The sequence below is a fragment of the Leucopleurus acutus genome, assembly GCF_964270905.1.
Source record: "Leucopleurus acutus genome assembly, chromosome: 3".
NCBI classification, from domain to species: Eukaryota; Metazoa; Chordata; class Mammalia; order Artiodactyla; family Delphinidae; genus Leucopleurus; species Leucopleurus acutus.
The window spans coordinates 9,455,164-9,478,971 of NC_139145.1; the positions used below are offsets into that span (position 1 = coordinate 9,455,164).

The 23,808-nt window shown below is 51.2% G+C and overlaps 1 protein-coding gene across 5 annotated transcripts in view; it reads left to right on the forward strand.

The window, feature by feature from the left end:
- The window catches only part of CACNA1A (calcium voltage-gated channel subunit alpha1 A), a gene marked incomplete at its 5' end in the record, with an annotated part of 237,674 nt that overhangs the window by 183,488 nt on the left and 30,378 nt on the right, over positions 1-23,808 (forward strand). For all 5 annotated transcript variants that reach the window (XM_082834912.1, XM_082834911.1, XM_082834913.1 and 2 more), the window contains 7 exons: positions 2,973-3,072; positions 5,582-5,742; positions 8,216-8,353; positions 10,114-10,315; positions 11,793-11,957; positions 14,223-14,333; positions 18,817-18,900. In XM_082834912.1, coding sequence (XP_082691038.1) covers positions 2,973-3,072; positions 5,582-5,742; positions 8,216-8,353; positions 10,114-10,315; positions 11,793-11,957; positions 14,223-14,333; positions 18,817-18,900 — 961 coding nt within the window. The remainder of the gene's footprint in view (positions 1-2,972; positions 3,073-5,581; positions 5,743-8,215; positions 8,354-10,113; positions 10,316-11,792; positions 11,958-14,222; positions 14,334-18,816; positions 18,901-23,808) is intronic.

The following is a 23,808-nucleotide window of genomic DNA, read 5'->3' on the forward strand; positions in this document are numbered from 1 at the left end:
TCTCCCTCCCTCTCTCTCCCTCTCTCTCCCTCTCGCTCTCCCTCTCTCTCTCTCTCTCCCTCTCTCTCTCTCTCCCTCTCTCCCTCTCTCCCTCTCTCTCTCCCTCTCTCTCTCCCTCTCTCTCTCTCTCTCTCTCCCTCCCTCCCTCCCTCTCTCTCCCTCCCTCTCTCCCTCCCTCCCTCCCTCTCTCTCCCTCTCTCCCTCTCTCTCTCTCCCTCTCTCTCTCTCTCTCTCCCTCTCTCTCTCTCTCTCTCTCTCTCTCTCTCTCTCTCTCTCTCTCTCTCTCTCTCTCTCTCTCTCTCTCTCTCTCTCGTTCTGTCTCGTTCTCTGTGCTCTGATGCAGCCGCACTGGTTCTGGGCCTGTTTCTGTAGCCTTGTGTCATTGCCACCGTCCTGTCGCCTGCAGTGACCAGAGTCCCCTCAGCCTGCTCCCCAAGGGGCAGGAGCCTGGAGGGGTCTTGGCCACTGCCTCTCATCAGGACCCACCGTTTAGCCCAGTTCTTGGAAGGGAACATAAAGGGCGTGGAAGGGGGTCTCCCCATGGTCTTATTTCAATAGGGCGGACGAGCCGGATGGGTAGTTATCAGGGGAGTGAATGTCCAGCTTCCCAGATGGGAGAAGCGTGGACAGTCCAAACAACCAGGGCTTGGGCTTGAAGAGGAGTAAGTAACCCCCCACCCCCAACACTCTCAGCAAAGTGATTTGAAAATCGGGTTGTTTTCTGTAAGAGCACCTTGGTCAAGCCATTCCTGCGTGCTCAGGGGCCAAACTGCCAGCAGCACTCTCCTCGGTGTCTCAACAAACAGGATTGTTCTCAGCCTCTCCCCAGGGAGAAATGCCTCCTAGGAGAGAGACCCCCAGAATGCCCGTGGAGTCATTTTTAGTTGAGTAGATGTGCCCCAGGAGGTGTGTTCCCAAATGTTAGCAGTTTAGCCCATCAAGATTTTAGTTCCACATACAACCTAGATGTCCACGTGCTTGACGTTTTTTCCACCAACACATAGTCTAAACTTCATTTTAGTTATGCCGTCCCCTTACAACCAGTATTGTTAACCTCAGATAGAACAGGCAACTGCAAAAGTGAATCCAACAAGAATGAAACAGTTGTGTGACAAGTTGTTACATTCAAGCTGGGTTCTTTGTTAAAAGGGAAATTCGTGTTAGGGAGGCATTAAAGACCTATGAACACATAGCAGAAACTTCCTCTCTGACCACAACAGGAGGCCTGAAAGATAACCTGAAGAAAACATAGCTGTTTCCCTGTGTGATCCCGTTCCTTAATTGTGTTCGTGATCTGCCTGAAAATATCTCAGTGACTCTCCTGATGTGTGTCTCATACTTTGGGTGCACAACCTTGAGATACTAATGATTGATGACTTTGGTTTAGAAAAGAAAATCCCATGTTCAGACTGCTGAATCCTGGAGCACGGTTGTGGCTGGCAGGTTAAAGTCCAATTCTCTTTTCTCTGAAAGATGAGAAAAAGGAACCCTAAAAAAAGCAAATGTCACGAAGAATATTTTTGTACCTGGGCACACCACGGTGGGTGTCTCTGGGGCAGCTCTACTCATGACCCAAGGGAACTGTAGGGAGATGTTTGCTAACTGGCCCCCAAAGACCTCTGATCCGGATCCAGTCACATGTGTCCTGAAACTACACACCAGGCACATGCTGGGGGCAGAGACAAGAACCAAGGTTAAAGGGAAAATGAACACATAGGAGAAGAAATCACGGTTTCACCTTTGAAGAGTTTTCTGTCTAAAGCCAGAAGCCAATGACAGGAACAAGGTGATTCTGAAACAGCACTGGGGCCTGGCAGAGCCCAGAGGCAGTCAGTGGAGGCTGTCAGATGAAGGGACATTTACCTTGGCCTTTGAGGGCTGCATCGTTCTGTGAATGAAGAAGTGGAGGAAGGGCATTTCTAGCAGAGGGAACAGAAGTAAAAGAATGTGGCTGGGGCTTGGGTTGTGTAGTAATCAATGGGAATGCAAACAGAAAGGTAAGTTGGACTCGATTCCTAAGAGCCTTGAGTGCCGAGCTAGGGGTTTGCACTTCTAGGAATTCAGCTGCTCCAGAAGGAGTCGGAGTAGGAGAGTGACATGGTCATTGGTTTTGGCCACTGTGTGCAGTAAAGATGGAAGAAGAGAGAGACAGGGAGTGGGGGGGGGGGGGAGTTGGGAGGTGGATGATGGGGGTCTGACCTATGATGGTGCCATGTGTAGGAGGGTGACCCATTGGGGATGAGGATGGAGGACAGGAAGCTGAACACGAGTGTTGGGTTTCTGGCTTGGGCAGCTGGGTGGGTGGTGAGTTCCATTAATCACAAGCCTGTGATGGCCACACCCAATGCCTTCCTTTTGGGGGCGCTTGAATCATGGTTGGCTAAGGGTGTCATGACATCTGCAGTGCTAAGACTCAGGCCCAGTAGACCCTGGACTGAACCCCTATGCAGCCGTCTGAGCTCAGATACCCTGAAAGAATGAGGCAGAGATTCGACATCTGATGTTCTGGTTCCTTCCGCTCCTGTGGGCTCAGGGAATATTGGGGCAGGGGGTGGGGGAAGGGAGCTCTGGTTTAAAGGCCACTTTAAGCATTTCCTGCATCCTGTTGGAAGAGGGAGGAATCCCATTTTCTAAAAGCTCACTAAGACCACCTCCAAAGAGAGCACACAGGGGGCAGCCAGCTTCCTCGTGCTGGATCCCAGAGCCACCCCATGCAGCTGTACAGGCTCAGCCAGGGCCCTCAACAAACCCTGAGACCAAAACCACAAAGGGCCATCTACTCACTAGCTCTTGAGCCCAGATGTAGCAGGGGAGCTGACTACTCTTCTCCGGGAAGGACATGGCTCTGCCAGGCCCACCCCAGACTCCTAAGCCTGGGAGGGTGGGGCCACTTGGGGCTGTGGACCACCCACCACCCAGCCTGACCTTGGCTCCCTCTTTTCCCTTCTCCCCATTCTAACATCCCTCCACAGTGGCAATAGCAAAGGAAAGGACATCAACACGATTAAATCCCTCCGAGTCCTTCGGGTGCTACGACCTCTTAAAACCATCAAGCGGTTGCCAAAGCTCAAGGTGAGATTGGGGTATGTGGAAGATCTATCAGGGTTGCCACGTACAGTTGAGCAGGTTGCACACTGCTCAAGGACAGTACGTTGAAAGGGATGCTGCTAACAGCACAGCCATTATATATGGATATACTTATTACTACAACTCTCCAGTAGATGGCAGTAAAGTGAGTTAATGGAACAAAATCTGTATATCATGGTAATTTTCCAATAGATGAAATGTCTCTTGCAAAGTTGAGATCCCTTTTCTTAATTCCCATGAAGGCATCATGTGGATAAAACAGGGCATAACCCTATTCTGGGAAGCAGGAAACTAGGTTTCTGGTCCCACATAACCTTTAACTTTTCACCTGCCTATTCTAGGGTCCAATATCTCCTGTTCCAAAATAACATGAACCACCAGAGTGAAGTAAGTCAGAAAGAGAAAAACAAATATTGTATATTAATGCATATATGTGGTATCTAGAAAAAATAGTGTAGATGAACTATTTGCAAAGCAGAAATAGAGACACAGACATATAGAGAACAAACGTATGGATACCAAGGGGGAAAGGGGGGGCGGGGTGGGATGGACTGGGAGATTGGGATTGACATATATACACTACTACGTATAAAATAGATAACTAATAAGAACCTACTGTTTAGCACAGGGAACTCTACTCGGTGCTCTGTGATGACCTAAATGGGAAGGAAATCCAAAAAAGACGGGATATATGTATACGTATGGCTGATTCACTTTGCTGTACAGCAGAAACTAACACAACAGTGTAAAGCAACTATACTTCAATTAAAAAAAAATAAATAGGGGCCTCCCTGGTGGCGCAGTGGTTGAGAGTCCACCTGCCGATGAAGGGGACACGGGTTCGTGCCCCGGTCCGGGAAGACCCCACATGCCGCGGAGCGGCTTCGCCCATGAGCCATGGCCGCTGAGCCTGCGCGTCCGGAGCCTGTGCTCCGCAACGGGAGAGGCCACAACAGTGAGAGGCCCGCGTACCGCAAATAAATAAATAAATAAATAAACAAATAAATGAAACTTGAAAAAAATAGCATGAACCAGAATTTCCCAAAAGCTTGTTGTTTCAAAAAAAAAAAAAAAAGGAAGGAAGGAAATGAAATCTAGTCATTCAAACACCCCTTTTCAATTTATGATGCACCTGAGGATGACCTGTATTATCTCTTTCTTAATACGTTGCTTTAAGTCACTTTATTTTTTACATGAGTGGATTTATTTTAAAAGGAAATGCTTGTCAAGTTTCTTAAGTTGGAAAACCAAAACCCACTGTTAATAGAAGATAAAACTAAATATCTGTTCAAAATATAAGATAACTGTTATTAAAATCTAGCCCAAAATAATTGCCTGACAAAGGCTTTGAGCATGGATACTTGCTGTTTCTTGGTTAAAAAGGAAAAGTACAGGGACTTCCCTGGCGGTCCAGTGGTTAAGACTCTGTGTTCCCAATGCAGGGGGCACAGGGTCGATCCCTGGCCAGGGACCTAAGATCCTGCATGCCGCATGGCGCGGCCAAAAAAAAAGGAAAAGTATAAATGTTAGGTGTTAACACAGTAACAACTAAGGAAAACTTTCTCCTTCACTTAAAAGGATTGAAAGCATTAGAGAGAGAATAACTTTGCTACCACGTGACTCAGTGTTACTTGGTCTTGGGCTCCTATAGGACCTAAAAGTACGTCTGATATCACCGGTGGTGTGCCCCTCCCCCATGATTTGGGAAATAATGATTCGAATGCCCCCTTTTTGTTGATAAATATTCAAAGAGGAAATGTGGCCGCCCTCTGGACGGGAAAGCTTGCTTGCATTGAGATATGTGGAACCCAGAAGTAGTCGGTTCAGGGGCTCTTTGCCATTTTCTGGGTCACAGCCCCCTTTGAAAGCCCCGTGAAAGCGATGCACTCTCTCCCCCAGGGGAAGCCGGCAGAGCCAATGTGTGATTCCAGTAGGTTGACAATATTTGATGCCTACTTGGAGTTAGGGCCCACGGTGATTAATAGCAGAATGCGGTGGGGGACATTCCAGGCTGAGACCCCTGCCTTCTCTAGAGGAGGACGGAAGGATTCCATCTTACGCAGGGCACGTGAAGTCAGCTCGCAAATCCAGAGCGCCCCCAAGGGATCAGTGGGCAAAAGGGAGGGGACCACAACTCCAGATTATGGGGAGGGGAGTGACGTGAAGCAGGGACACAGAATGTACAGGAAATGACATCTCCATCGAGGACCTTTCCTCTTGCCCTGAAGAGCCATGAGCTTACCTTGGAGAAGCTCGGAGAAGCGGCCCCATTTCCCAGGGCTTAAAATTGGGGGGGTTTTCGATGCATAAAAACTCAGAATCGGGCCGAGCCCCAACATTTCTCAGAACCGCGTGGCCTTAACCGAGGAACTTGGATCACGTCCTTGCCCGTAAAATAGGACTAATGACAATACTTGGGTGTGATGAGCGGCTGGAGGTGGAGGCCATGCTTGTTCCCAGCCCCTCACGCTGTCCCTTCCACCCCACCCGCCAGGCCGTGTTTGACTGCGTTGTGAACTCACTCAAGAACGTCTTCAACATCCTTATCGTCTACATGCTCTTCATGTTCATCTTTGCCGTGGTGGCCGTGCAGCTCTTCAAGGGCAAGTTCTTCCACTGCACCGATGAGTCCAAGGAGTTTGAGAAAGATTGCCGGTGAGTCTTGGCTCTCTAGGCATCCCCATGGGGGCTGGCAGGTAGGGGGCGGCCAGATGCACCAGTCTCTTTGTAACCGAAAGTGGGGTCCGGCCACTCACCGCTCAAAAGCCAATAAAGAGGCAAAGTTGGTAGAAAGGAACGTTTGCTTTATTTTGCCAGCAACTGCGGGCGGGGGGGTTGGTGCAGGGAGGGCAGACTCTCGTCCAGAGGCCAACTTCCCCCCGCGCTGACCACCAGTGGACAAAAGTTTTTATAGATGGAGAGAGGGAGCTACATGTACAAACAGCACGGTCAGCTGTGACAGTCAACTGTTTTTTTTTTTTTAATTTATTTATTTTATTCATTTATCTTTGGCTGCGTTGGGTCTTTGTTGCTGTGCGTGGCTTTCCCTAGTTGCGGCGAGCGGGGGCTACTCTTCGTTGCGGTGCGCGGGCTTCTCATTGCCGTGGCTTCTCTTGTTGCGGAGCACGGGCTCTAGGCACGTGGGCTTCAGTGGTTTTGGCACGTGGGCTCTAGAGCGCAGGCTCAGTAGTTGTGGCTCACGGGCTTAGTTGCTCCACGGCATGTGGGATCTTCCCGGACCAGGGCTCGAACCCGTGTCCCCTGTATTGGCAGGCGGATCCTTAACCACTGCGCCACCAGGGAAGCCCTGACAGTCATCTTAAAATTGGTCATGTGGTGGTCTGATCAGCGTCATCTTGATTGTTTTAAGTACAGTCAATCTTCAGTTCCAGGGTCAGATTTTTCCCATTTCCTTGAGGCCAATTCTCAGAATTGTGGCAGCTTTTGTCATGGCTACAGTCTGGTCATCATGTAGTTGACTTATTCTACCTGGTGGGGTTTCAGTATCTATGAGACAGCTCACAGGATATGGCTCAGAATATTATCTATAGCCCTTGAGAGGGAACTAAAGGTCCTTGACTATGCTTAGTGACTAAACTATTATTATTTGGTCCCCTTTGACTGTTTTCCTTTGCTTCTGCATTTTCTCACTTTTCTGATTAAACTCATTCTTTGGCTAAAGTTTTTGCATAGACAAAAGGCAGGCTAAGGACATGGAGGGGGAAGGACCATAGGGTCCTCTCCATTTCATCCCGGGCTTGGAAACTGCGGTGTTGGGCGTTGGGGGTGACCCGATTACAACCAGCTTGGATCTGTAAGTAGAAAGGAAGACAGTTTTGGAATAGGAGCCTCTTACCCATGGCTTCAGGATGAGCCATAAGCTGGTTGCTTAACTTTTGAGTTGCCACCTTTGTCAAGTAGGGGATATTAATACACATCTCTGTTCCCTTGTATGAAACCTTTATAGGCAGATGTTTTTCAAAATTCAGAATACTTTGAGATTTTTAGAAATATTCTGGGGTGCATGTCCCACACAACACAGTTAAATTAAGGCAGCCCTGTGATCAAATGCAATATTTCTGCCTGGGAACATACAACTATTTGCACCAAATAGGATACATAACAAGTCCAAAGAGCCTCACATCCAGTTGGGTCAGGTTTTGTTGCCAAACGCGTTAGATCAGAGATGGGCAGACTTTGTCTGTCAAGGGCCAGAGAGTAACTGTCTTTGACTTTGCATACACTTTCCGTTGCACCTAATGCAACTCCAAAGCAGCCGCGGACAATAGGCACGGTTGTGTTCCAATCAAACTTTCTTTCTGGAAACTAAAGCTTGAATTGCTTATCATTTTTATCTGTCATGAATGAATTCTTTTAGTTTCAACCATTTAAAACTGTACACAACCATTGCTTAGCTTGTGGGCCAGATCCAGATCTGGTCTGCAGGCTGGAACTTGCCAACCACCGGATTAGGAAAAAATGTTTGGTTTTCAGAGCTCTCTAGAGTTTGGAATTGTGGCTAAGGGACTGTGGATCTGAAATCCCCCCATCTTTGGGTCATCCTCATGATGGAAAGTTCTGGACTCAGTCCAGGAAAGTGCTGCGCCTCTCACTGACCAAGCGCTCCGTCAGTATTGCTTTTGTCGCTATTATAAACGATTACCATGCACCAAAGGGCAGCCGGTGGTTATTCTGGTGGCTGGTTCCTGGATTTGGTAGGATCCCGGGCATTGGGCTAGGAGTCTGGGGCTAACCTTTGTTTCCTACCCTGAGAAGGAAGAGCGAGCGGCTGCCCCCCTTGGCCTGATGAACCCAGAAATGTGCCTGTCTCCCTCCCTGCTCTCAACTTCCCCCCAAGCCTGAGGCTCCCACCCTTGGGTCTAGAAGTGTTCAAGTTGGAAAAGGATACAAGGTTCTGAGTTGGCTGTCCCACTGGACACAGGGCTGTGGCATCATCTGTGGACTTACCTCCAAATGAATGCACACGAGCTCCAGGGAGAAACGGGTTTCCTGGGCTGTGGGAAGCAGCGTGGGCTGGTGAGCCCCTCTTCCTCCCCCTCTCCCGTCTGTCTGGTGGCCAAATACGGGCATCCCTCCATTTACTAATGGTCACCGCTTTCTGTGACAGTGGCAAGTACCTCCTCTATGAGAAGAACGAGGTTAAGGCGCGGGACCGAGAGTGGAAGAAGTATGAGTTCCATTATGACAACGTGCTGTGGGCTCTGCTGACCCTCTTCACCGTGTCCACGGGAGAAGGCTGGCCACAGTAAGTGGTCCAGTCAGAAAGCCCCCCAGGAGGAGCTCGGGGGCCCTCCAGCGAGCAGGAGAGGAAAGGGTCCAAGAGCCCAGTGCTGGGAAAGGTCTGAGGGAGGGAGGGGTTTGCTCCTGGCTTCCAGAAGTGGGGACAATGCAAGATGCAAGACGTCAGCAGAACAGTATCGGCCGTATGTGGTGTGGTTGGGCTTCTCGGGGCAGAAATCCAGCGGTCGCTTGGCTTGCCAACCCCTTGAGTGTACGGGGCTGTGTGCTCCCAGAACAGGCACCGTTTCTAATTTACAGAAAGGCCGCATGTACGTACACATGCGGTCGCATCCTCTTAACCCTTCCGGTGCTGTTGAACAAAAACCTCCAAGCCAGGGGCGTGGGAACCTGGCATTTTCCAAGTCGGTTTGACCACAGGACCAATCTGTCCCAGACAGGGCTAAGGCTGGGGTGACATGGGTGAGACTGACTTGTGCAAGTCCAAACTTTAATTCTTTTTTAAGTTTTTTTTTGTTTGAGGGGTGGTTTTTTGTGCGGTGGGGGGGCGGGGGGTTTGGCCACGGTGCGTGGCATGTGGGATCTTAGTTCCCCAACCAGGGATCAAACCTGCGCCCCCTGAATTGGAAGCACGAGTGTCAACCCCTGGATTGCTAAGGAAGGCCTCAAAATTTCAATTTTTGAGATTTTGTTCATCAGGGGCTTTGGGGCATTTCTTTTGACTTTTTAACATGTTGCAGGAAATACTAAATATTACAGTGAAATATTATTTATCTCGATTACTGAGGGGTTTGACACCCGCTGAATTTGTGCCCATGGCACGTGTCTCCAGACGTCTCGGCTGCATGCAGGTTGAAGGTTTGGTAGATTCCAGTGGGTACCTTCAGCATCCTCACCTCCCTCCCTCACTCAGCAAACACCCCAACCGACACACGCCTGTCTGATCACCCATGCACACACTCAGTATCCACAAGCGCGGGGCCGGCGCTAGCCCTTCAGGCACCTTTGAGCGAATTTTGTAAAGACACCCATTCCTCAACAGACTTGACTTCCATCTGTCAGAAAAGCGTTGCAATGTACTTAATGATCTTGCTCCAAAAAGGCACTTTATGGCCACCTGCCAAAAAGCTGTCACCATTAATACACAAATCTATCAGGTCTGCAGGATGAATGGTGCCCCTTAGAGGCAGAGCGCTGGAGCAGTGAGTGATGTGTGCAAATGTACAGAGCAGCCGTGCACACACTCACTTCCATGTGCATCCTCATTACCCCTCCTTGGCTCCCACGACCACCTGTGCTTAAATACACACACACACACACACACACACACACACACACACACACACACACGCCCACCTCCGTGATCCCCTACTCACTCCCATTCATCACCACAAACCTAGTTTCAAATCCCACCTTGGCCACATCTGAGTGGGTGATCTACAGCTGAACCTCAGTTTCCTTGTGTGCAAAACGGAGCCAGAAATAACCTCCCTGAGAGGGTTGCTGAGAAAATGAATAAAATGTTGAACGTCATTTCTGGCACATAACAGGCCCTCAGTACAGGGCAGTAGAAGTAACTGACATTGCTGTCAACACTCCCCACAGGCAAAAGAGGTGGGAAGATTACAGCTTCATAAAGTAACCACAGTGACTGCAGTCAGAAATCAGTGATGACTCTTCATTTCTTTTCTGTTTCCTCTTAATATTTTCCTCCATTTCTGTTCCCCTGTCTCACTTTCCCCCCTCTCCCCACCCCGGTCCTCACAGGGTCCTCAAGCACTCCGTGGATGCCACCTTTGAGAACCAGGGTCCCAGCCCTGGGTACCGCATGGAGATGTCCATCTTCTACGTTGTCTACTTTGTGGTGTTCCCCTTCTTCTTTGTCAATATCTTTGTGGCCTTGATCATCATCACCTTCCAGGAGCAGGGGGACAAAATGATGGAGGAATACAGCCTGGAGAAAAATGAGGTACCACTTCCCACTTACATCCCCACTTAAAAACTGACACCCCCCATCACAGATGCACACACACACACATACAGAGGAACCAGCTTCTGCGGGCATCTGGGGAGGGAACAGCAGCATTCTCCAAGCAGAATCCAGCCTGCATGAAGGGCAGCCCTTCATGGGGTTTCCAGAGGAAAACACATCAGAGAGAAGTTGTGTATGTATCAGTCAGTTTGGACTAGGTTATGATACGGTAACAAGCAGCCCTCACATCTCAATGCCAGATATCCACAAAGGAATTGGACTGCATGTCCAGGTGGCTCTGCTCCATGTCATCTTTATTCTGGTTCCCCTTTAAGATGCTTCAGATAAAAAAGAGAGAATGGCAAACCATGGTCCAAGTCTTGTGGCTTGTGCCCAGAAGTGACATGTGTCACTTCTCACATTTCATTAGCCAGAGCTAGTCACATGTCTGATGTCAGTGGGGCAGGGAAGTATAATCTCCCCCAGGGAGGGGTGGTGAATATTTACGAATGAAAATCCAGTCCACCAGGGAGTATACGCATGACCCTTTTCTTCTCTAGAATCATCCAAGCTAGGTGGAGGACCTAGAATGCATTCTTCCTCTGCTTTGTTGGCCTCTAAGACTAAATAATTATTATTCCTCCCTGTCTCCTTCCCTCAAAGAGAAGGAGAAGCAAAACAGTCAGTAAGAAAGAATGGTTAAGCTTCACAACGTGGATGGACCTAGAGATTATCATACTAAGCGAAGCAAGTCAGAAAGAGAAAGACAAATACCATATGGTATCACTTTATGTGGAATCTAAAAGATGACACAAATGAATGTATCTATGAAACAGAAACAGACTCATTGACATAGAGAACAGACTTGTGGCTGCCAAGGGCCGGGGGTGGGGTACGGAGGGAAGGATTGGGAGTTTGGGATTAGCAGAGGAATCCTATTATATATAGGATGGATAAACAACAAGGTCCTACTGTATAGCACAGAGAACTATACTGAATATCCTGTGATAAACCATAATAGAAAAAAAATATGAAAAAAGCAACTGAACTGCTTTGCTGGATAGCAGAAATTAACACAGCATTTTAAATCAACTATACGTCAATAAAATTTTTAAAAAGAATGGTTAGGCTTCAATGTCAGACTCTGGTTGAAATTCAAGGTTCGCCCACTAGGCAGCTGTGCCACGTCAGGCTTAACCTCTCTGAGCCTTTATTTTCCTCACCTGCAAAGTGGGGGCTACTGATAGTACCCATTGGTCATGTTTGCTAAGGGGATTCAATGAGGTCATGGGGGAGTGTCAGCACAAGAAAACATTCATGGCGAGGAGCTTATGGGGGGTGTGGGGTGGGCAAGAGAGGCAGACATCCAGGCAGACGTGCAGAAGAGCTGCATCGAATGAGATGGGGGGTTGCTGGGTGTCCAGCCACCTCTCTCCTGCCTCAGGCCCTCACACCACTGCGCTCTGTCCCGCAGAGGGCCTGCATTGACTTTGCCATCAGCGCTAAACCCCTGACCCGACATATGCCCCAGAACAAGCAGAGTTTCCAGTACCGTATGTGGCAGTTCGTGGTGTCCCCGCCTTTCGAGTACACCATCATGGCCATGATCGCCCTCAACACCATCGTGCTCATGATGAAGGTGAGTCCCCCCTCCCCCCAGGCACCGCTTAATCCCCACCGCGCCCCTGCCCCACGCAAAACAGAACCGGCTACGAGTTTCCCAGGCAGACGGCACTCTGTGTCACCACCAAGCCCCTGTTCCTGCTGTGCCCTCTGCCTGACACACGGTTCCCACCACTTTGTCTGGCCAGCCCCCTTCCAGCTGCCCCTGCAGAGCCCTTCCTCTAGGAAGCCTTCCCTGACCTCCCAGGACCGCATGAGGTGTTTGCAAGCATCCTGTCTGTTATCTCACGTGCCATGATATCAGTGTTGGGTTGCCTGATAGTCTACCACCTGCCTGTGAGCTCCGAGGGGCCAGACAAGTACTGATCACCCCTGAATTTCAGGGACTCAGAGAGGGCCTAACTCAGAGGGAACAAGAGCCCCTTGATAAATGTTTGATGAAAAAAATGAGGAGGGAAGGGCAGGTAAAGACCCTGCGAGCCTCGGGGCCGTGGAGCCTCTTCAGGGTGAAAAGTCAAAACCTCTCACCCTGTGCTTTGGAGACCAAAAGCCTGAATGTGAGCCCAGCTCTGCCATTTAATTCACCATTTAACCTTGCACTAGTGACCAGTGGCATCTCAGGGCCTCAGTTTCCCTGTCAATAAAATGGGAAGGATAATAATAGCACGTTCCTTGCCCCCTGTGGGATTAGGATTGAATAAGAAAGTTTCTGCAAAGACGTTAGCACATTTCTCAATTCTTAAAACCACTCAACAAATTTAGCTGTTGATTTTTTGAACTGGTAAAAAAGCGGTGCCTGTATTCACCTGAAAATTCATCTCCATAAGCAAGTGCTTTGTCTTTTCATTGTTAGGAGCATAACAGTTTCAAACAAACAGAAGACAGAAAGATAGAACAGCACAGCCCTTCTCAAACTGCTCACAGATCAGCTGGGCATCTTGTGAAAATGCAGATTCTGGTTCAGCAGGTCTGGGTGGGTCTGGGACTCCACAGTTCTAACCAGCATCCCGGTGATGCGGATGCTGCAGGTCCCTGGACCACATCCTGAGTATCCAGGCGCTTGTGAATACCCAGTCTCCATCACCCAGAGTTACCCATCTGGAACATTCTGCTATGTTTGCTTCATCTATTTTTTTTTCTCATTTTTTAAAAATTGAGATGAAATTCACATAACCTACAGTTAACCCTTTTAAAGTGTACAATTGAGTGGCATTTGGTACATTGACAATGCTGTGCAACCACCACCCCTATCTGTTTCCGGAACATTTCCATCACCCCAAAAGGAAACCCATCCCCATTACCAGTGACTCCCTATCCCCCTTCCCCCAGCCCCTGGCAACCACTAATCTGTGTTCTACGGATGTACCTATTCTGGACACTTCATCTATTTTTTAAAGTGTTTTAAATGATAGACACCACACTATTTCACACTTAAATTCTTCAGTGTGCTCTCCAAAGTAATCAGAACATTTTCCTACATGTGCTTATGCCTGACAAGCTTAGTGTTAACACCGTAAGATCCATATTGAATTGTCCCCAAAACGCCTTTTACAGTGAGTTGTTTTTTGAGCCAAGGTCTAAATGGCTACACACGGTCTCCAGTTTTTCATTTTTAAATCTCTGTCCTCTGCCCCGCCCCCGCCCCCCCACCACCACCCCGCGCTGGTAACTTTTTGAGGAAACCAGATGAGCTGAATGAAAACTGTCCCACCTCTGGGTGCATTGGTTTCCTCCATCTGCTGGATTTCCTGTAACCTGGTAGTTAGATGTAAAGGTTATCGGTTCAAATCTGATTAGTTTGGGCAAGAGTCATAAGGAGTCAGAAGAGCGGTTACCTCTGGCGGGGGGCGGGGATTATCAACTGGGAAGGGGTGCAAGAAAACTTTTGGGAAGGGTGCTGGAAATGTTCTACATTTTGGTCTGGGAAGTGCAGGTAATAATTTAAAAAGACATCTGGAAAGAAAAAAAGAAATGACTGCAAAGAGGATGCTGTAGACATCCTGCATCCCATCAGGAGGCCCATCGATAGGGCCAGGCTCTCCCGCGATCTCGGCTGCTAAGATAGGACTCAAGAAAGGAATTTTTGTTTTGACCTGAAAAGAGTAGCCCAGCCAGTGAAGAGCTTGCCTGGGGCCCGGGCTGGTTCCACAGTACATCAATAGGGAAACCAAGTGTCCGAGTCCTGCCTGCCCCGGGGAAAGGGCAGCCACGAAGCCACCCCAGCCCTGGTCCTCGACACTGTGCCCACTGACCCCACTGCTCTACTTCCTTTCTTCTCTAGTTCTACGGGGCCTCTGTTGCTTATGAAAATGCCCTGAGGGTATTCAACATTGTCTTCACTTCCCTCTTCTCTCTGGAATGTGTTCTCAAAGTCATGGCTTTTGGGATTCTGGTAAGTCCAGCCTTGGAGCTAGAGCTGTGGGTTAAGGGAAAGCCCAGAGGGGCACTGGGTGCTGGGTGGTGGTCTCCCCACCCGGTCCCTCAGCCCCCGAACCCAATGGTGACTTGTGCATCCCTCCAATGTGCACAGATTCCAAACTCTGTGTCAGGCACATATCGATTATTAAATGATGCGATGAGACAGGTAATGATTCATTTTGCAGATAAGGAAACTGAGATTCAGACAGGCAAGTCCACAGCATTCAAACTGTTCTAGCCACAAGCGCAGTAAGAAATACATTTTGCAGTGGAGCCCAGTACTCAGACGTACAAACAGACAACCAAAATGAAATATTCACAGAATCTGTATCTCCCCTTAGCACATGCCCTATACTCTGAAGTTGTCTATCTCCTTGATTCCATGTCCCCCCCCCCCCGCCACTTTTTTTTTCCTCCCCGGCCGCACAGCATGTGGGGATCTTAGTTCCCCGACCAGGGATCAAACCCACGCCCCCTGCAGTGGAAACGCAGAGTCTTAACCACTGGACCACCAGGGAAGTCACGCCCCTCCTTTTTTAATGCAGTTCATGACCTACTAACTTGATCTCGTCTCCCACTAATGCAAGCGGTCTTAACCCCCTAAGGGATCTATGGATGTAGGGTGGGGTGAGGGAGCCCAGGAAATAAGAGGTGAAAAAAATTCCATCTTTATTTTTCACCAGCTGCTCACTGGACTTTTGCTTTTCCTTCCATCCTGAAAGTAGACAGCAAACCCCCGCAGGATTACCAATATGACCTGTGTCACTGATAAAAATCAGATGTTCTCATATCGCATCCCAGAGGTTGCAGGTAAGTCAGGCCTCCATATCCACAGGTTCTGCATCCACGGAGTCAACCAGTGCGATTGGCAATTGGTTGAATCCACAGATGTGGGACCCGCGGATACAGAGGCCTGACTGTAAAGGACGTGAGGATACGCTTAGCCCACCCCTCTGAAGAGAATGACCTACAGCCCGTGGTGTCAGACCGAGACTGGGGTCATACCTCGGCTTCCCAAGGTGGTGAAAGCTGTCGGCTTTGGCACCAGAGAGACCTCGAGTCCAATCATATCCAGGCTATGTCACCTCACCTCTCTCTCCTCCTTTGCAAGAAAGGCCCATCCTCTGCCTCTCCCTCGAAAGAGCTCTTGCAAACCCCAAATGCAAATAGTGTGTGTCTGGAGACTGAAGGTCCAAGCCTGACAGGTTGCGAGCACTCAATAAATACCAGAAAGTGTTCCAATAAAGTTCATCCCCTGACCTTTCTCCTCCAAAGCGGTGGCTACCAAGCCTGCAACCCATCAGAAGCATTTAAAGTTGAATGATGCCCCAGACCCACCTCAAGAGATCCTTATTCATTTGGTGGGGTGGGAGCCCCTGAATCTGTATTTTTTTAATTTATTTTTATTTTATCGGTGGCCGCATCAGCTTTTTTTTAAAATTAATTTATTTATTTATTATTTTTGGCTGTGTGGGGTCTTCGTTTCTGTGCGAGGGCTTTCTCTAGTTGTGGCGAGCGGGGGCCACTCTTCATCGCGGTGCGCGGGCCTCTCACTGTCGCGGCCTCTCGTTGCGGAGCACAGGCTCCAGACGTGCAGGCTCTGTAGTTGTGGCTCACGGGCCCAGTTGCTCCACGGCATGTGGGATCCTCCCAGACCAGGGCTCGAACCCATGTCCCCTGCACTGGCAGGCAGACTTTCAACCACTGCGCCACCAGGGAAGCCCCTGAATCTGTATTTTTCATGAGGACACCCAGGGGAACCCAACATACAGGCTGGGCCGTTGGGCCCTGCACTGAGGACCAGCCAGGCATGGGGAGGCACCCTGCCGTCAGGGCAATTGCACCAACTCAGAGTTCCAGTCCTGGGGATGCCACCTATGGGCTGTGTGACCCAGAACAGGTCACAGAACATGTACCGGGAAGAACTCAGGCTCTCGAGTACCCATGCCTGGGTGTGAATCCTGCCTCAGACCCTTTCTAGCTATGTGACCGCAAGCAAGGCACTTGGCCTGTTTGCTCCTACGTATACATCTACAAGATGGGAGAACGACACATCCAGCCTCCCAGGGCTGAGGGGGGTGTGGGCATGAGCCCGGGCGCAAGCCCTGCCCAATGCAGCTGTCTTGTAATTTTTTTTCAGTCCCAGTCAATGTTCTGGTGGTGAAGTGATGCATTCTGCCAGGGGCTGGGACTCCATCTCCTCCACCCCTGACAATCCTGCAGGGTTCTGCACTATGCCTCCCCCTTCCATTTTACATGAAGCCCCAAGTTCCCCATGTGGAGTTTAAATGATAGGGGGGCTATCCAGGGGCTTGAGGCCTGTAGCCAAACACCTGTAAAGTTGTCCTCGTTTGTGCTCCCCTAGAGGTAGAGCCTGAGACAAACTTGAATGCAAGGAATTTATCTGGGAGGTGACTCCAGGAAGCCCCGTAGGGGAAAGAGGGTGTGAAACAGAGAAGGGAAGGCAGCCGGTACAGGGTGTGTTGGTGAGCAGCTTCCCTATGGGTATAACTGGGATGCAGTTCCATGGAGGACCTCTGGGGTGCAGCAGAGAGCACTCACTCAGGTCATGTCACCCAGGGTGGGGAGCTGGAGTATTTATCCTCCAGTGCCCATCAGTCATAGTCGAGGGCTGCTCCCAGAGGAGCTGTTAGTTCCCTTATGCAGCTAGAGAAAGCCCCTGGGCAGAGTAACAAAGGTACACAGTCAAAATATGAGGGGATATGGGTAGGGCCCCAGCCGCACCTGTTAAAATACCAAAAGTGCCAGTGGAACCTGAACTCCTTTTAGACAACCATAAAACAACATCCAGTTATTGAGCACCTGCTATATACCGAACCCCACAGTCAGTGACTCACATTCATTATCAGATTGTTGTTATACCTTTATCTTCCGGAAGAGGGCCCTGAGGCCCAAGCAGTCCAACTCCGAGGACATTTGATTCCTACGTGCTAAAAGAATTTGATCCTGGGAAGCACAGATGCAAAGCCTGTGTCCTTCTCTGTGAGGCAGAGGGGCTGCCGCCGGGTCAGATCCTCAGGGGAGAAGATGACTGCTCATAATGGGGCCCAAGCCCCGAGCTGGCCTCTGCTTTTGTGAGGTTGCTGGGAAGGCCTGTGTTTAGCATGGGTCCCACCAAGCCTTGAGGGAAGGGCCGTCTATTTGAACCAGACCCTTAGATCCAGGCAGGGGTGCTACTCGTTGTGGGCTCAAACTGTGAAATATTTCAGTATTTTTTTTTAATATTTATTTATTTATTTGGTTGCACTGGGTCTTAGTTGTGGCAGGCAGGCTCCTTAGTTGTGGCATGCAAACTCTTAGTTGCGGCATGCATGTTGGATCTAATTCCCTGACCAGGAATTGAACCCAGGCCCCCTGCATTGGGAGCGTGGAGTCTTAACCACCACATCACCAGGAAGTCCCAATATTTCAGTATTTTAACAACAGCATGCTATACCTGTGTGTCCCACTTGAGCCAGAACCCAGCTCAGGGATATACCAGTCAGGATAGCTCAAGTTAAGCTGTGGTAACAAACACAGCTTTGTTGCTCCAGTCAACAAAGGGTTTACTCAGAGACCCGGGCCCACTGAGCAGCCGTCATCTGGAACATTACTGGTCACCAGGTCCAGGGTTAAGAGAGTTCTGGCGGGTCCTGCACTGGCCAGAAAGTGACTCATGCTGCCTCTGTTCACAACCCATCGGCTGTAACTAGATACACAACCTTATGTAACCACAGGGGGGCCAGGAAGTGTAGCCTCGTGTATGCCCAGAAGGCCTCTGCACCCTTGTTCCTATCCCCCTTCTCCAGATTAGGAAATGGAGGCACAGAGAGGTTAAGTCACTGACCCACAGCCACACAGCTGGATGGTAGCAGAGCTGGCACGTGAACCCAGAGGCTGCTGTCTTAGCAAGTGTGCTGTAAGCACGGTCTAGATTCAGCAGGGTCCTGTCCATAGACTCTGGGCTTGCCCAGCCCTGGGTTCAAATCCTGACTCTTCACCTCTGTGCTGCCTGAGGTGAGCATCTTTGCTCTCTGAGCCCCAGTCGCCTTATCTAAAATGGGTGACAAACCTTCCTTCCGAGAGTCTTCGTGAGGACCCCAGTGACGTCATTTAGGAAGCATCTGAGGTCTCAGAGAGCCCTTGGAACTGTTGGAGAAACAGGGCACAGCCCAGAAAGGCAGCCCTTCCCCACAATAGAGCTGAGGCGGCACCCGGAGACCCCCCTCTGGGGCCAAGCAAGCCGTGGGAAGGCTTGGGGGTCCCAGGGAGGGGGGACTCAGAACAGATGAGACTGAGAAGCCCATCCAGCAACATTTTGCTGTTTGAATGACTGTAACTGTCCCGGGCACTTGACTGGTCTGCAGCTGTGCCCCTAACGGGCCCCCCGGGCTGGACTTGGGGGTCAGCCATGGAGCCCTATGTTGGCATCTCTATTTTGTGGGTCCCCGTTCTAGAATTATTTCCGCGATGCCTGGAACATCTTCGACTTTGTGACTGTTCTGGGCAGCATCACCGACATCCTGGTGACCGAGTTTGGGGTAAGTTTCCCGCCGGCTTCTCTCTGGGCAGTTCCTGGCTGGGCTGGGAGGGGCGAGGAAGAGGTCATCAAGAAGCAGTGGGTCCCGACAGCCACAGCTGGCTCAAGCCAGCGCTTGACCATGACCAAAGAGGGAGAATTGGGGCCCCTGGGAGCAAGGGCAGCCCCTCAAGAGGGTGACATGGGGAGACGGGGATGTCCGAAACCACCGCCGTGGGGCTAGCGCTGCAACGTGAACTTCCCTGCCTCTTGGCTACCGACTTATGATTCAATAATGTGGATGAGCTCATTGAGAAAACTGAGACGCTTAAAGGATCCCAAGGCTGAGCCCCACCCCCCAAACACCACACAGTGTTGGGGGCCCGGAGGGAACCAGCTTCAAGTCCATTCTGCTTGAACTAACCATGTTCTGGCTCACGGGGAGGAGGGAGCCACGGCCCTTGGGTTAACGGGGGGACACGATTCCCAGGACCTTAGGAGGGTCCCTGGGACATGTGTCTTCCTCTATCCCCAGGCCTGGGAGGTTCCCAACGTGGAGGGGGGCGGGTCTCTGGACCTCGCTGTGGTGGCCCCTCACAGGGCCACATCGTCTGGAAGACACAGGTCCCAGAGCTCCTGCCTCACACCCCCTCCCTGGCCATTTGCCAGTGAGCCTAGGCTTGAGGGCCCTCAGGAGGCTGTGGGGAGGATAGGAGGTCCTCACAGGCGAAGCAAAAGGGCAGAGGGTCAGAGCCAAGGGCCGGGGGTGGTAACAACCTTGTCATAACAACAATAATAAAAGTTGACAGGGACGGCCAGGCACTGTGCCAAGCGCTTTACGTGGATTGGCTCGTAGTACAGGTCGGGGGCTCAGCATGAAAAGGAATTCCTTTAGAGGGTTCCACTGAAGGGACCCCAAAGCAGAGACTAGTCACAGAGTGGAGGGGAAGGGGCCCAGCGCCCACCCACCGTGGGGAGCTGTTACCTGCCCAGGTGCCCAACTCAGAGAGGGGCCGCCTGGTGGGAGCTGTGAACATGGAGGGACAGAGCTCCTGCCGGGGACAGCGCCGAAGCTGGCACGCAGCATCGGGGGAGAAACACCCCTACCTTCCTCTCCTCCCACCCTCTATCTCCTGCCAGCCACTTCCATTGGCCAAGACCGGCCAGAAAGGAGCCAGAAGGCCAGAGAGCCAGGATGATGCCCAGAACAGGCAGAGGAGGGCAGAGGACAGATCTGGGTGGGGTGGGGCCCGAAGAAGAGGGTGTTGCCCCATTTCACAGATGAGGAAACTGACGCTCAATGCTGAGAATGAGGGACCTACTTAAAGTCGTGCAGCCAGACCTGGTGACTCCTGAGGGCACACTGGTGTTCCCTGGGGTGTCCCTAACTGAGCCCCCAGGGATCAATTGGCCCACTCCTCTATCCTGGAAGCCTCATAGGATTGGGAAGCTACGCAGAAGAGGGGCCATTCTCTGACGCATCCCCCATACCCCCACCCGAGTGGTATCTTGGCCACAATTCTTTGCCTTCATCTTCAGTGAACCAGAAGTTCCCCCTTCCCCCGTCTCGCCCCTGACACCTTCCTCTAGAGAGGTCATGCCCAGCTGTGGGCTATCCCCATTGGGGTTGCCCCCACCTGGCCACTGTCCCCTGGCAGAGGGCCAGAGCTTAGACCTCATCTTCTGTCCTAAGTTTCTAAGAGATCTGGAGCTTCTCCTGGCAGTCAAAGTATCTTGCCATACAGCTGAAGACAAGACAGCTTTGAACCAATATCCCTCTGGGTCAAGAGGTGAGAAGGGTGACCCACCACCCCAGTCGGGCAGGTAGAGGAAGTTGATCGAAGCTCTAGTTGCCAGTAAGAGATCTGTAGGACTGGACCCCAACGGCTTGTTCTCCTGGCTGCAAGATATGGGAGGGCAGAAGAATGGGGCACGGAATCCACTTCAGGGATATCAGGACTGTTGCAGTAGTCAAACAGCCCTCCCCTATGAGCTGTTTGACCCTGGGTAACTTGTATTCCCTCTTCTCGTCCTGTGTTTGGGACTGACCTTCATAACCAACCTCATCAGACCCTTGCAAGCCTCACATTCATTCATGCAGTCATAGAAGCATGCATTAAGCACCTGCTGTATGCCAGGCATTGTTAGAGGTGCCGGGAACAGAGCAAAACAGACAAGAACACCTGCCGCCAGAAGGCTGACATTCCAGGGCAAGAGATGGCAACTTTGAGCAAATCAGAGCGATTGACGTAAAGTGTTTGGCACAGAACCTGCCAGGAATTAGTTCACGAATGGTGGTGATTATTATTGCTGTTGCTGTTATGACTGTGCATGTACTTGGATTGCAGTTTGTTAGGCAGCCCCTCAGCCCTGAATTATAATCATTTGGCGGGAAAGCTAGAGGGTGGGCATTTGGACCCTCTTAGGAGGATAAACACCCGACCTGGAGGTGGGGAAGGTTTGCCCTGCTAGGCGAGGAGCCTTCAGCAGCCCCTTTCTGCCTCCCAGGTAAGCCCACTAGGTCTGAGGCCAGACAGAGCTCAGCCAGGCTGAGGCGAGGGGAACCAGACCATAGGGAGGGCAAGGCCCCAGGGTTTCGGGGGAGGGGGAGAGGGTGTGAGGCCCACCGGGCCTCAGCCGCCACCCACAAGTGGCTGGGGTGACGTGGGTTTGCCCTGCGTGCGATGGATAATGACTGTGTTTCTTGTCTTGTCTCTTTTCATGCCTGCTCTTTAAACTGTATATTGGCACAACGCCGTCTGAAAAACTCATCCAATCAAAATGCACTATGAAATTCATTTGTTCATCCATGACGTGGTCTGTGTGTTCATACACCAATGACTATCTCCCAACCCACCACCACCACCCCCACTCCCCGCCCGGGAACCGAAACCCATTGGTTTTGTTGGCACTGGTTACAAATCAACCTAAAAAACGCTGAACACGCCTCCCCAACTGCCCCTGCCCGCCTGCTCCCCTTCCATCTTCAACATCTGCATCTAGAATCCGGTTGGTCTTACTTCTTTCTGAAGTCTAAATGCCTTACATTAACTGTGAACGCATCTTCTCGCATCAGCACTGCATGTCACGCCCTGGGCTTTCTAAACTTGGACTGCCTGATGCACTCCCCTATCCCCACCCCCGTATGTCTGTCCATCTCTCCAAACCCTCCCGACCTGCCCCCCCTCCTTGTTCCTGCAACCTCTCTTCCTCTGGTTGGTATTGGGTTCTGAATTAGGGTTTTCTGTTTGGGTTGGCTTGTGTCTTCTGCAGAGAAAAGGATGGGTTTGCCCCATGCAACACCTCCAACAGGACAGGTTGGCTGGCTGAGTCTCCCACCCCATTCCTTACACACAGCCCTGTACTCAGAGCCATCAGGCACTCTCTCACACCACTCCTGTCCCTGGTTAACTCCATGGATCCCGGGGCCCCAGGAGTGCTCCAACAGTCCTCACCCCGTTCCAAGCCCACGAACTCTTCGGGCTTGACCAGCAGCGACGTAAATCTCCAAGTCCGATGGAGGAGGTCTGAGGGTCTTGCAATGTGCAGGCAAAGACGCTCAAATGAGGGGGACTCAGAATGGCCAGAACCGGTTCTGGCTGAACGGCCGGGACTCAGGTCTGGCTGTTTCCAGATGGACCGGCCAGCTGACGCCCTCTCCTGGAGCCCTGATCTGCACGCACTCCTGTTCCCCGCCCCCCACCCAGACACAGTCACTAAACACATGTGCTCTCTCCTCTTTCCTGTTCAGTCTCTGACTCTCATTCCCTCTTTCTCTCTGTCTCTGTCTCTCTATCTCCCTTTCTCTTTTTTTGCTCTTGCAATCTCCCTCTCTTGATCCTCCCCCACCCCCTGACACACACACACACACACACACACACACACACACACACACACACACGCTATCCCTCCCTTCTCTTATATCCATCCACCCTGCAAACCCACACCCACACCCTGGATGCACCGTGTCCCTCCCTCCCTCGCCTCACTTATTCGGCTCTCTGCACACTTACACACTCCTTACTCTGTTAAATCCCACCTGCCTCTGCCCCTCCCCCACCATCCTCTGAGCCCCTTTGAAGGACCCGCAATGGCACCTTTGCACCGGGATCCCTCCCCTGCTAGCCATACACAAGACGTTCATCCACCAAACATTGAATGAGCCCCAATTCAGTGCCACAGATGGAGGGTTGGGCAGAAGGGGACACCATCACTGCCCCCACCCCCTGTGCCACCTACAGTCAGGCAGGGGGAGGCAGGCATTGGTCAAATAACCCCTGAAACCCACTTGAAATTGTAACTGTGTTGCAAGCTGAAGGATGAGCAGCGTGAACAAGGTGGAGCGGGGGAGAAAAGGGCATTTGAGGCCCGGGATAGCATGTGCAAAAGTCCTGTGGCAGGTCGGAGCACGCAGGGGTCAGGGTCTGCCAGTGAGAGGGTGTGGCTGGAGCAAAGAGCAGAGGAAGGCTGACCCAGAGAAAGTGAAGACGGCAGAAGGGGACAGGACCTTGGGGCCTTGTTGTGGGAGCCTGGGAGGATTTGGAGCAGGGGAGGCGCGATCGGAGGTGCGGTTAGACCAGACCCTGCAGCTGTAGAGCAGGGAGTGGGTAGGCGGCAGGCTGGGCTGGAAGTGAGCACCAGGAATCCCAAGGAGAGATGACAGCAGAGGAAGCAGGAGCAACGTGAGGACTGGCCATCTGAGCAGGGATCTCTCCAGGACCTGGAGAAGGGTTGGGTCTGGGCTCGGGGGGAGAGAGGTGCCTGGAGGACTTGAGTCTGGCTTGAACTGGGAGATGGAAGTTAGGGAATGCCAGGAGAGGGCCAGGTTAGGGGAATAGCACAAGTGTGGGCACAGTGGGCTTGAAGTGCCCTGAAGGGCACCCCAGAAGAAGTCAGGTAGGCAGTGGGTTAATGGGTCTGGAGTGCAGAG